The following is a 12,029-nucleotide window of genomic DNA, read 5'->3' as shown; positions in this document are numbered from 1 at the left end:
TGGAACTGCTGAGATGGTAATTATGCCTTTTTTTGTTGGTGTTTACTTGTTTGTTTTGCCAGATTGTGTAAGGCTCATCTGCTAATCAATTCCTGAAAAGTGTGGCTGTGTTTTATTATGCAGTTTCTTCTGTCTAGAGTAAGAGGGCAGAAGCCAGAGAAATATTCTTTACTCGTGTTTTTAGCAAAAAGGCTAGTTTGCGAAAACTAAAAGTGTTCCCAGACTGCAAGACAGCTTTGTTCTCTGTGTCATCCACCAAGTTTCTAGACACTGCTACAAGTTTCAGTATATTTCTGAAGAGACTATCGCTATTATTTTTGCAGCTTAAGTGCAAAACAAATTGAAGGGCTGAATTAAAATATTACTTTCCTTTTTCATTCAGGACTGCCAGCTATATAGCACATAAACAGGGAGATTTTTCAACAGAACATGAATCTGGGAGAGAAAACCATTTTCCAAGAATCTGACAAATCAGGGGACTGTGGTAAAGCCCTATTGCTGGCAGAGACAGAACCACATCTGTGCTAAGTGTCCCTACCACATAGGGACTGGTGAAGAAGCGAGGTTGCCTTACGCAGAATTTTGCAGGGTCTTTGCTTTCCCATACAGATCAACAGCAACTCTCGCAACGCTCCGAAATAAACACCTTCTCTTCTATGAACTGAGGAGTTTCTCAGGCAGAGTAGTCCAAAAAGGCCATGCTACAAACTGTACTGACCAAGACAACCATCCAGAATCTATGCTGTTTGAGATGGGTGGTTATCTGGATGCAGTTACAGATGCCTATGAAAACATTGGATGCATCATGCTCTGTTCAAATTACTCTCCTTGTAACGAGGCTTACCACTGCTGCATAAGTAAAATCTACAACTTCTTGCTGAAGTATCCAGAAATCACGCTCTGCATCTATTTCTCTCAGCTTTATCACACTGAAGACAGTTTCCCCCCAGCTGTGTGGAACTGGGAAGCTTTGTGGAGCCTCTCCAGCCTGTGGCCTCGGGTGACTCTGCAGAGACTGCCTGGGGCGGCACGGCATTACCTCCTCTGCAATTTTGTGTACAGCATCCCAGGGTCAACCCTTTATCACCCAGCACCACCATCAAGAACCCTAGCAGACGAACAAAATCCACATCAAATTAACAGCTCAAGAGGAATGAAACCATATTTGAGGAAAGCCTTTCTACAAGTGATGCAGGGAAAGCCTGCTGTGCAGCAGAGCTTAAAGGCCTTTTCTTCTCCTAGCCTGGCCTCCCAACAGCCTTTCCAAGCGATGAAAGGCAGTCTGCTACCTCCAATGTCTCAAAGCGACTTGGTGCTTTTCCCAGGCATTTTTCTGCCCTTTCAGAGGGAACATCTATACCCCAGACCTAAAAATATTGTAAGGCATTTAAAAATGCCAAAGGAATAATTCAATGGAACTTACAATTCTGAAATGTTTCCAAGTAGCAAACACCCACTCTGAAGATGATATAAATCGAACCACTTTCAGGCTGTAAAACTGAGATCACAGATGGCAAAAAGAACCCCCACCAATAAAGTCATCTCCTACAAAAGTTAGCCTACAGAATAACTGTGGGTCTCAAATAACTGATTATTAAGATAACATGCTTTTATTTTAGTCCTATACCTTTCAAACATAAACCCACAGCAGTAAAACCAAACCTCAGTATCTTCTGATTGCCTCCTGTGATTAATTTATTTGTTGCCCTTAAGGCAATTTCTACCAGAAATATGTAAGCAGTCCACAAGCTACCATCACAACTACAGCCAGATCACAGCTTCCCAGCTGAGGCAACTTTGGTGGAACACATGAGGTATCCTAAATTCCTCCTCTATTAAGAAAGTGGTTCTGCAGGTGAGGCTGATATATGAGCAAATTTTTCCCACCAGCTGTTTCATTAATAATAGGGGGGGTTATATACATATATATCTGTGTGTGTGTACATGGTTTTTTTTTTTTTCTAGGGCTGCTGCCTTCCATTAAGAGGAACCTCACAAAGCTGTGTGATTTTCTAGTTAGTAAGAAATATCTAACAGGATAATATAGATAACAGATCTTTACAGTCCAAGCGTAACTTAAAGAAGTTCCTATCATTTAGAGCAGTGTTTTCACTTTGTGATTCAATATATTTGTTATTGTACTAAAGGTCTTAAAGAATGGGGCAGCTGAAGTCAAGATCATGTTGTTCCCCAGCAAATGGTGGTTCCTTCCCAGGTAATGTCAACTGTGAATAAACACACTGGCTAATTTTGTAGCAGTGCTTCTGATCCTTTTTTACTCTTTCTGTGGTCACAGCCATTACGTGTGCGAGTAAAAAAAAAGAGGCTGCTTCCCAGTGTGACCTTAAACACCCTCCACTTCAGCAGAGGTGATCCCACTTGGAAACTCAAATGTTTTTCTGCGTCTCTTAGGATGTAAGGGAGGCAGAACTGCGCTAGCATCCACCAGATCCCTTACTTTCACGACACCTAGGTGCTTTTTTAGAAAAGCTTTCCTGAATTAGATCATACTCATTCCGCACTTTCTGATACAATGCTAACTAACATGATCACGAGAAGCTGCCTGCACTGTAGTACCGGGGTGATTACTTTCTTTTGCCAAGAAAGATAAAGCCAATGCTATCTTTCAAATCTTGCAGTAACAGAGCGGTGTTTGAGCTCGGGCTCCCAGGTTCAGGGCCAAACCCTGTCCATCCATCACGGGGCACACCCTACATTGGCGGTAGGCTGTGCGAACCCCGCTTCGCACCCCCAGCAGCCCCCTGACAGGGCGGTGGCCTCCTGCCTCGCTCGTACCCATCTGAAAACGGGACCAAAGTCGATCCCGCATGGCATCGCGTGCTGCCTCCAGGTCCGCAGGGAGAGCGCGCTGTCGCGGTCTGCCAGGGGACGGCACCCGCACCTTCCCGGTGGCCGAGGGCGACCCGCGCCCGCCGAGGGCTCGGGCGGTAATGCGTGCACCCGTAACCGTGGCGACGGACCAGCCCCGCCCTCGGTAATGACGCACTCGCAGCCAACCAATGGCAGCTCGCCTCCCCGCGCCATTCCGCCCGCGCCATTCCGCCCCCGCCTCTCTCTCTCTTGCGCCCCCTCGCGCCGCGGGCGGGAGGTCGTCCCCTCAGCGCGCCTGCGCAGGGCGCGCCCCCCTGCCTCGCGCGTGCGCCCCGGGGGATAGGCGGGCGGGGGCGGCTGAGCGGCGGGCGCCTGCGCGGAGCGGCGGGCGGCGGTGGGGAGCGGGGAGACCATGGCGAAGCACACGGTGTCGTCGGCGCGGTTCCGCCGGGTGGATGTGGACGAGTACGACGAGAACAAGTTCGTGGATGAGGAGGAAGGAGGCGACGGGCAAGCGGGGCCCGATGAGGGCGAGGTGGACTCGTGCCTGCGGCAATATCCTTCCGCCGCCGGGCGGGAAGAAGTCCCGTCAGGAGCGGCCGCGGCGGGGGCGCGGGGCGGGCGGGCAGCGGGCGCGGCGGCCGCTGCCGCCGGGGCTGCCTTTTATGGGAACATCCGTGCCCGGCGCTCCCGCCGAGGGACGGAGGGGGGCGACCCGGCAGTGTTCTGACAGGAGGGCGGAAAGGGTCTGACGGGCGGCCGGGGCTGACAAGAGGAAGGGGCCCAGGACTGGCAGGAGGAAGGCGGCCCCGCTTCCTCTCTCTCAGGGCAGAGGCGGCAGTGTCCCGGGGCTGCGGTATTTGGGAGGTGTCTTATGGGGGGAGGAGGCGGGCGGCGAGGGGGATGGAGGAGGGGGTTTCCTGTGGCGGAAAGGAGAGCTCCGTCTGCCCGCTCCCACTGCCGGCTTCCTGGGCTGGCTGGCTCGTGGAGTAGCTTTTCCCACCGGCCGCTGCTGGGTTGCTGTCCCGGCGGCTGGAGGAGGTGGATGTGCCGAGCTGAGGCCTGTTCTCGAGGGCTACAAATTGCAGAAGTGATGGAGAATAATTTCTTTTACTTGGATCCTCATTCAGTAAAAGGCCCAAGAAGTATTCTGCAATATTGGAACTGTACAGCATCTTGTTGGTGCTGCTCCTTCCTCAGGTGGCCTAATAATTGCTACCTTACACTGTAATCTATGCTATCTGTTGAGGGAATCATTGCATCCACTGAACCTTAAGTATTTTCAGTCACGCACAAGCCAGCTACAAGTATCGCTGTCCTGGAGCTGGTTCTGTTGACTTCCAAATACATGGTGTCTAGTCCTTAACCATCTGGCACAGGGAACATGATGGCTGCACTACAGGCGGCTCTGAAGAACCCTCCTATCAACACAAAGAACCAGGCAGTGAAGGTGAAATATTAACTAAATCACTTACGGGTCACTCCTTAAAAATCCTTTCCTGTTTTTGTAACCCCCACCCCACCCACCCTGCCAGGTGTACTTCAAGGAAGTCAAGGAAGCTGGTTTTAGGGTATTCCCTGATGTCAAAACATCCATGACCTCCGGTGTTTTAATCTCGTTCAAAGAACCGTAGCTCGAATGTCATCTGTCCACATACCTTTAACCTGGTGCTAGATCAGGTCACGTGTGTTCTCCTAGCTGCGTTGGTGGTATATTGTGTGCCCTGGCTAACTAACTCCACACATCACCAGGTGCCCATGTCTGATCCAGACCTGGCAGCACATAGATGTAGTTGGTACTGAACAAGCAAGGAACGACAACTGCTGTAGTCACCTCTGACTAATGAAACTCTGCTAGCACAGCCAGATCATGAACCTACAAAAAAGGAAGAACTGATGGTTATTGCAGCCAATCAAAATTAAGATGTTAAAACCTCAGAACACGCAAGCACTCCCCCTGTGACAGAATATAGGAGCCTACTGTGTGCATGTATTTCTGAATCACCCCAGAATAAACCTTGAATGGCTCATGATTGCAGCGGCAAGAGGAAGAGGCAGATAAGATGTGGAGCTGCCCAGATGGTGCCTGCAGAGGTCTGTTCTCCCTGCTTGAGGAGAGCCCAATGGTCACGTTTCCATGCTGCTCACCAGGCCACCGCTGGAGATTTTTTCAACTAGCCCTTTCCTGAGGGTTTTCACAGGGTTTTGAGATCCAGCTATCTGTTACAGATAGTGCTGTATAGAAGACTGAACAGCTTTGTCCTCACATTAATGACTTGTTTCCATTAGATCTGTATGGATGTATTTAAGATTACACTTTGAAGGCAGTGGAATTGAAGAGAGCAGAGTGACTGAATTTTGATGTTTGGCTTCTTTTTTAGTTGATCTCATGGAACTTTTATGTTTTTACTTATAGCTTTTCATGTGAGTTCTCGCTAAGCCAAGTGGCTATGGGATATTAAATAATTGAACAAGAAAACTAACATCCATAATTTCTGAAGAAGGAAGCTGCTTGAAGTATTTGTATAATGGAATTATTCAAAAGTCCAACAAACCCAAGACCTTTTTCTTTCATCCTCCTTCAGTTAAGATGGATGAACAGGAAGAGCTGCTTTTTGCTGATTACATGGCTAATCTGCTGCTGTAATCATGCCACACACATTCCTGGGCCTGAAATGACATCCAGGTCAACTTCCAAATGGTTATTAATGCAAAATATTAATGCTGCCAGTTTGTATCCGGTGTGACTGGGACAGAAGTTGACTGTACTGAAAATATGTGGCTTCCAGCAGTCACCCCTTCCAGGCTGGCCAATGGCACTTCCGTGGAATAAAATAGTTGCATCATATTAAACAGTACAAAGGCATGGAAAAGGCTCTGATGACAAGGGAGGCCAGACAAGTACTTAATTCTTATAATTCTTTTGGAATTTGCCAGACCTCGAGTTTCGATATGAAAATTTATTATTTAGCCATAACCTCATTTAGTAGGTGGACAATTGCAAACACAAGCAGAGAGGCAGAAAACCTAGAGCAGGACAAACGTGTTAAACTCCTTTATGCTGTTTATCATTGGGAGGACGTGTCTGTTATACATTATTATCACAAGCTTTGTGCACAAACTGCCCTATTCAAACAGATTTTAGAATTGTTTAAAAAAATTCTAGTTTTGTTTGTTGGAGAGACGAGTAATATTTGAACGCACCTTATATGAGAGCAAATTTATCTCTGCCCTCCTTATTTTTTGACAGGATCGTGCAGAAAGTATTGTCCTGAAGGTCCTCATCTCTTTCAAAGCCAATGATATTGAGAAGGCGGTGCAGTCGCTGGACAAGAACGGTGTTGACCTGCTAATGAAGTACATCTACAAAGGCTTTGAGAGCCCCTCAGACAACAGCAGCGCCGTGCTGCTGCAATGGCATGAGAAGGTGCGTTTATAGGGCATGCTCTTGCCTGGGTTATCCGTGGTAGCAGGTTCTTGGGGCCAAGGCATGCTCACGGAGCCTGGTAAGAACTGCCTTTCTGTCTGGTAAAACTGAAATGCCATATTTCACACTGTGAGGAAGGTACAATCGTGCGAGCTCATGTGCCTACTTCTGATTCCTTGGGTAAAGATTTTACAGTTAAAAATTGGTTTTATGTTAGACTGAGGCAAACAAAATGGTTCAATCCAGTGATTCAAGAGGATGGAAGTAGAATTTCCTTCCTAGAGGGAAGCAAAATTTGCAACTTGGTTATGCAGGGAAATAAAAGCTTGTTAAATAACTGTCTTCAAAGCAAATGCGATCATGCTTTCCTGGCACCCTGAGTGTGAGAGTTGTTTTTAATGTAAAGAGCAGGGAGATGCTCATTTGAAGTACAGTCGGGAAGCCTTTCTCATCAGCAGTCATTTCAGCCTGTAGCTACCTTGACCTGGTGTTAATTGCCATGTTTCTCTTCTCAGGCCCTGGCTGCTGGCGGAGTAGGGTCCATTGTCCGTGTTTTGACTGCCAGGAAAACTGTTTAAGTCCAGCAGCTAGTGGTTGTCTGCCATCCACGACGTGGGAAATGCTGGTACAAAACCCAAACAACCAAATGCCATTGCTGCCCTGTGGGCAGCGCCTGTCTCTCAGCTTGCCTTCTCGCTGCTTCTTTCATACCTGACAAATAATGCATATCGTGATCTCTTTTTTGTTAAATTCTGGAAAATTATGAAGGTGCAATTTTATTTCTAACAGGAATATTTGATACTCGCGAACATTTCAGTGACATGTATAACGACATATACAACTTCATGTTTAGGGTGATTTGCATTTGTGTATAATTATGGCAGATTTGGACCTGACTTTCCAACCAAATGCTGAGGGACATAGGGCAATGTCTTAATTATTTTCGCTAGCCAAGCAGTGTTTTGATGTAAGATCTATATTTTGAGATGTGGGGCAGCTATTAATATAGGTAACTGGACCATGTTTCCTTTGGTCAGCCTCTGAACCTACACCCGTTAATAGGACAGAAAGCAAAGGCTCCATTCCAACCCCAATTATCATTCCAGAGCACTGAATATTTTCCTTAACCTCACATCTCACGGCCTGTTCAGGTTCCTTGTGGTCAGTCAAATGCTGGGTCCACAGCGGGGAAAGTCACAACGGGATGAAATTGTCTGTCACGCAGTTTGGATGGTAGAATTTAAAAGGTTGATGGTCCATTTACACTGGAGCCCAGCCCAGTGAACTCTTTTTATTCTGGGGAGCAAAGATCCTGAAGAGAAGAAGAAAAAGCAGCTTTCACACAGCAAATCACCTTTCAGCAACTTGAAAGTGATTTGATTTTTGTCAAGCACAACACAGAGGCTGCCTGGGGTAATCTGAGAAACGCATACTGGTATCCACACCATCCTTGCAGAGCTCCCATATTTTGTTTTCTGGATGTATAGGGTCTTAATGGATACCAGGCAGTTGACATTGCTCTTGCATTGTGCCACAGTGTGTTAGCTAGTGGGCGAATTGGGTTCCAAAATAAAGAGGACTACTTTAAAAAGAATTAGTAAAGCCCAGAGCATCCCAGGTCACAGATCACCATTGAAGGTTTAGGGCCAGGGCTGAAATACATGTGTTTTACATTCACCATTTTACTGCAGTTCAGTTGTGTAAAGCTGTTGGGGAACTTGTGAAATCTTTGCTGTTTTTTGATATCTGCTTTTTTTGTAATAATAATAAAGACCAGACAATAAATCGTCACTGAATATTTACTTGGTGTCTGAAATGCCTTGAAGTTTCAGCAGGCTGCTATTCCAGGATGGACAACAATGAAAAAGCAAGCCCTAAAACTTTTCCCCTCTGTTATTTTTCTTGATAGGCTTCCTTTCTAGTGGTTATTTGTACCTGTGTGTAATGGCAATACATGCACAGCTTCATCCAACTGAAAAATACAAGATTGTTTTAGCGAGATATTTGAACAACAAAAAATGATCCAAACCAGGACTACTAGAGATGTCTCTGCCTATGCTAAAATTGTAGCCAGAGAGCAAGATCCTTACAACCCCTAATGTTAGATGCTTTCTCAAGAACAAAAGAAGGAAAAGGGCAATGGCCTAGCAGGGCTGTTGTGTGGAGCAAAACTCGACTTCACAGTCGGGCTTTTGTTTGTGTCTCTGCCTGCCCCAGCTCCAAAAGATTAAACATTTAATTGTTAGTTTTAATAATAATAATTTAAGCACAGATACAGTCCTGGGCTTGTCCTGTGTGTGTCTACATCATCACTTATGGCATCGTACTCAGCTTGAACTTCTGAAGGGCCCAGCATACAGAAACCTGGTGTTGAGCGCTCTGACATCTGAAGGACATTGCATATTCATTACCCAAGTCATTGCTTTGGGAAAGCAGAGCTAGTGCCTTCAGGCGGCTCAGACCAAAGCGTTCCTGATGCACCACGTTCGCTCAGGAATCAGTAAGAAGGCAGCCTCCGTAAAAGCCTTTTTTCCCTTCATCCCACCTCCTGCTCCCTCGGTTTCCCCAGGACAGTCGGAGACCTGCACGGCTGCAGCTGCCGCGTGCGGTGGACACAGGCAGGCATGGGCAGCCACCCCGGTGATGCGGCTGGAGCAGCCGTGCCTTTCCGAGCAGGGCTGCAGAGCCCAGTCACCCAGCCTGTCTCGCTCTGTCGCCCATTGGGGCAGGCGAGGGTCACAGTGCCCCATGTCCTTGGGGCCTCAGCACAGACAGGAACTGGTGTGGTTACCCCTCAACCGTTTGGTGCCCTCCCCCCCTTCCTTCCTAGGATGCTTTTTCTTGTTTAACTTCTGCAGAAGAACATAGGCACAACAACAGGAGGCATTGGGCACACAAAGTGGCAGACCTGGCCTTGCTGCAGAGACCACAGATGTCCAGGTTTCAACCATACATAAATACAGAAGCCTCAGCCTCCTGGGCACAGGCGGTGATGGCTCAGTCCTTACAGCTCTCCCAATGACTGTGTCTGGCTTCTCTGTTGCCTTCCGTTTGTCCAAATTTGGTTAAGAGGCCCATCAATCCTCGTTTAAAAAAAAAAAAAAAAAAAAACCAACATTAATAAAAAGCTGTAATCCCAGAGAAGTGAAAAATATTTTCCAAAATAATGGATGTCAAAGCAGGTCAGCTACCTCTAGGTGGCATTAGGTAAACGAAGGCAACAAGAAGAGCGATCTTAAGGTTCTCCGGTTTCCCGTCGGGCTAGGCTATGATGTATTCAGAAACATTTACAAAACGTATACATCCTCTGCATCTGCGTTCAGGGATGTGCTAAAAGAAGATGCACCGATGTGGGGGTAGTAGTGCAAGATTTGCAGGAAGGCATCTCTCCTATTAACTGATTGACAGGAAGGTAAAAAGTAAATCTAGTTTACATTAAAAAAAAATTACCTCTTTTCTCCAAGGGGGTGTTTTAATCCTTTGAATAATATGGTACAACAGGTTTCTAAGAGGAAAACAGAGGAAGATGGGCATGGAAGAAAAAACCCTGAACAAATCAATTTTGCAAAATGCATTTCCCTGCCTATTATGAGAAGGAAGCCTTCAATGAAAAATACTCTACATGCGGATCGGACCTACTCGAAGGGGGACAGCGTTTGCGGAGTTCTACTAGGAAGGCTCAGCACGCTTCCGAGGTTTGCTTGCAAACCTCCCACCGCTGCCTTCGCCTTTGACCGGGATGTGTGGCAACAGCACCTTATCAGTCACATCCTGCTTTTGTAACAGCTGAGAGAAACTGCTGTTCTCCCTCTGCCCGGAGCTGCGGCCCCCGCCCCGCCTGGGCTCTGAGTCACCCATCACTTGGCCAAAGAGTTCCCTCGGGCTCCTGCCTCGCCCCCTGCCACTGTTAAGGGAGTGAGCCAAAACCTCGGGTCCTGTGCAGAGAAAGCGCTCAGACCTGACTTCCGCGGAAGGAGCTGGACATGCTCAGTCTCCTCCATTCCTCCTGCGTTACATATCTCCCAAACAACAGCAATCGCCTGGGTCTTTCTTCATGTGTAATGTTTTCTAGTGCACAGATCAGTCTTTTTTGGGGTCTCTTCTCTCCACAAATGATGATAAAATCTTGCATACTGTTGCTGTACAAACTTAAAAATGACTGCTGCACCTTAGCTGGATTTTGGGCATTTCTACGTATATCTTACCTGTCTCTTGGCAATCTGCATTTGTGCCGGATTCCAAGAATCTCCCACGGGAGATGTCACCATCGCCGTTACTTACTTCTTCTTGGATGTTATCGTAGAAGAAACGTTTGCCTACTAAATCAACTTGATAAGAGAAAGGGGAACAAGAGACTCACTCTTACTAGGCGGGGTGTGTTTATGGCAGCTTTGAAATTCCTTGAATGTTACATTAAAAATAACCAAGCAGAAGTATAGCTGCTCTGAGCATTTGCTGCACTTGCATCTTTCAGATCCCATCTTTCTGTGAAATGCAAGGAAAAACACTTGTCACAGGGGTGATCTCGCATCCTCCTCCAGCTCCCCTTGTACTGGTTTTGGGAGCAACCTGATCCTACTGGTGTGCCAATTCAGATAATTAAACGAGCAGAAAATTATCCCTACAATAAGGTGAACCATTTCCTATGAGATGGGGTCTCCCATTCCCCAAAGGAATGAGAAAAGGCGTCTCGGGTGTTTTCACGCTCACCATGTTGTTATTCCCACCCCTCTCTTTCAGCATCACTTGGGCTGGTTGCATTTCCCTCTGCTTTTCCGGAGCTCCAAGAGTCTCCTCCATGCTCCCATAGGAAGTCCACGGGAGCCGGCTGGGTGCACAGGAATGCCAAGGGCACACTTACAACTGGAGAACCAAAGAGAGGCCAAGGCTGTGCTCCGTCCTACTTTTGATTGAAAACCAACTCCTTGCTCTTCAGTGGCTTGGCTTTCTTCCCGAGCAGAAGTTAAACAGAAGTCTCCTCCACAGTCTCCCTCCTGCTGTTGGCATCGTAATTTGCTGGGGAAGTGTGAGTAAATGCACGAGGGCCAAGTCCTGCTGACTTATTTTAAGCTCTTACAAAACACCAGCATCGCTGGTAGATGAGGCAGAGGCAAAGTACTTCCCAACCTACTTTGAAACCACGTGTGGAGCACCCAGCTCCAAACCTTCTGAGTCAGCAGGTCAGACCCCAGTCGTCGCTGCCTTTGCAGCTACCACATGCTCAGTGTCCCCCTACCCTCCCAACAGCGCTCCAGAGCCAGGTTACGCTCTGTTGGCTGTAAAACACCTCAACAGAAGTGACCTTGGGCTGAGCGTGAGTTAACCACCGCTGCCGGAGCTCAGCATGGCATGGCTGCTGCCCCCCAAAGCTCCATCCTTGGGCAGCTCCGTGCACCCCCAGCAGCGGAGCTCCTCACTGGGGCAACACCATGGGGGAACAGGCAGGACAAAAGGTTTCCCAGGCTGTGCCTTGGGCTGTACCTCGCCTTCCGGGTTGGGCAGGCAGGCAGGACAGCCCCAGCCCAGCTGCAGGAGATGCCTGTGGGAACTATTTAGCAACTACCTTCACTGAGGACCATGCTTCAGACGGCACAAGGGGCTCGGCTGCAGCGCTCGCCCTGTGGCTTTGCAACCCTAAATTTGACTGATCAACAACCCTGCCGACAAAATCCATGGCTTTTCATGAAAAACCCGGAGAAGGAAAACCTGAAGAGGCGAGGAGCAGCTGCCAGAGAGGACCTGGCGTGCAACCCATGGCAACACAGTGTGG

At 47.8% G+C, this 12,029-nt stretch overlaps 2 protein-coding genes across 2 annotated transcripts; both read left to right on the top strand.

Annotated features, from left to right (window-relative positions):
* Positions 1–429: 429 nt before the first annotated feature.
* Positions 430–1,408, top strand: APOBEC4 (apolipoprotein B mRNA editing enzyme catalytic polypeptide like 4). Its single transcript, XM_052800631.1, is given in 2 exon segments — positions 430–461; positions 463–1,408. Coding segments are annotated over 2 exon segments (978 nt in total).
* A 1,787-nt stretch (positions 1,409–3,195) lies between these two features.
* On the top strand, positions 3,196–8,061 carry ARPC5 (actin related protein 2/3 complex subunit 5). The gene is made up of 4 exons (XM_052801983.1): positions 3,196–3,388; positions 4,211–4,282; positions 6,083–6,259; positions 6,775–8,061. The coding sequence occupies exons 1-4, from the start codon at positions 3,245–3,247 to the stop codon at positions 6,835–6,837; spliced, it is 456 nt and encodes a 151-aa protein (XP_052657943.1). The 5' UTR covers positions 3,196–3,244; the 3' UTR covers positions 6,838–8,061.
* The last annotated feature ends 3,968 nt before the right edge of the window (positions 8,062–12,029 follow it).

This window comes from Harpia harpyja, chromosome 11 (genome assembly GCF_026419915.1).
Source record: "Harpia harpyja isolate bHarHar1 chromosome 11, bHarHar1 primary haplotype, whole genome shotgun sequence".
NCBI classification, from domain to species: Eukaryota; Metazoa; Chordata; class Aves; order Accipitriformes; family Accipitridae; genus Harpia; species Harpia harpyja.
This window is presented reverse-complemented; position numbering and strand designations above follow the sequence as displayed.

What these genes read in the sequence shown, in the direction of transcription:
- ARPC5 (XM_052801983.1), top strand. Translation starts at nt 3,245, where the DNA reads ATGGCGAAGCACACGGTGTCGTCGGCGCGGTTCCGCCGGGTGGATGTG. An exon ending in TGGACTCGTGCCTGCGGCAA is followed by an intron (nt 3,389 to 4,210) that starts TATCCTTCCGCC and finishes CCATCTGGCACA; the next exon opens with GGGAACATGATGGCTGCACT. An exon ending in CAAAGAACCAGGCAGTGAAG is followed by an intron (nt 4,283 to 6,082) that starts GTGAAATATTAA and finishes ATTTTTTGACAG; the next exon opens with GATCGTGCAGAAAGTATTGT.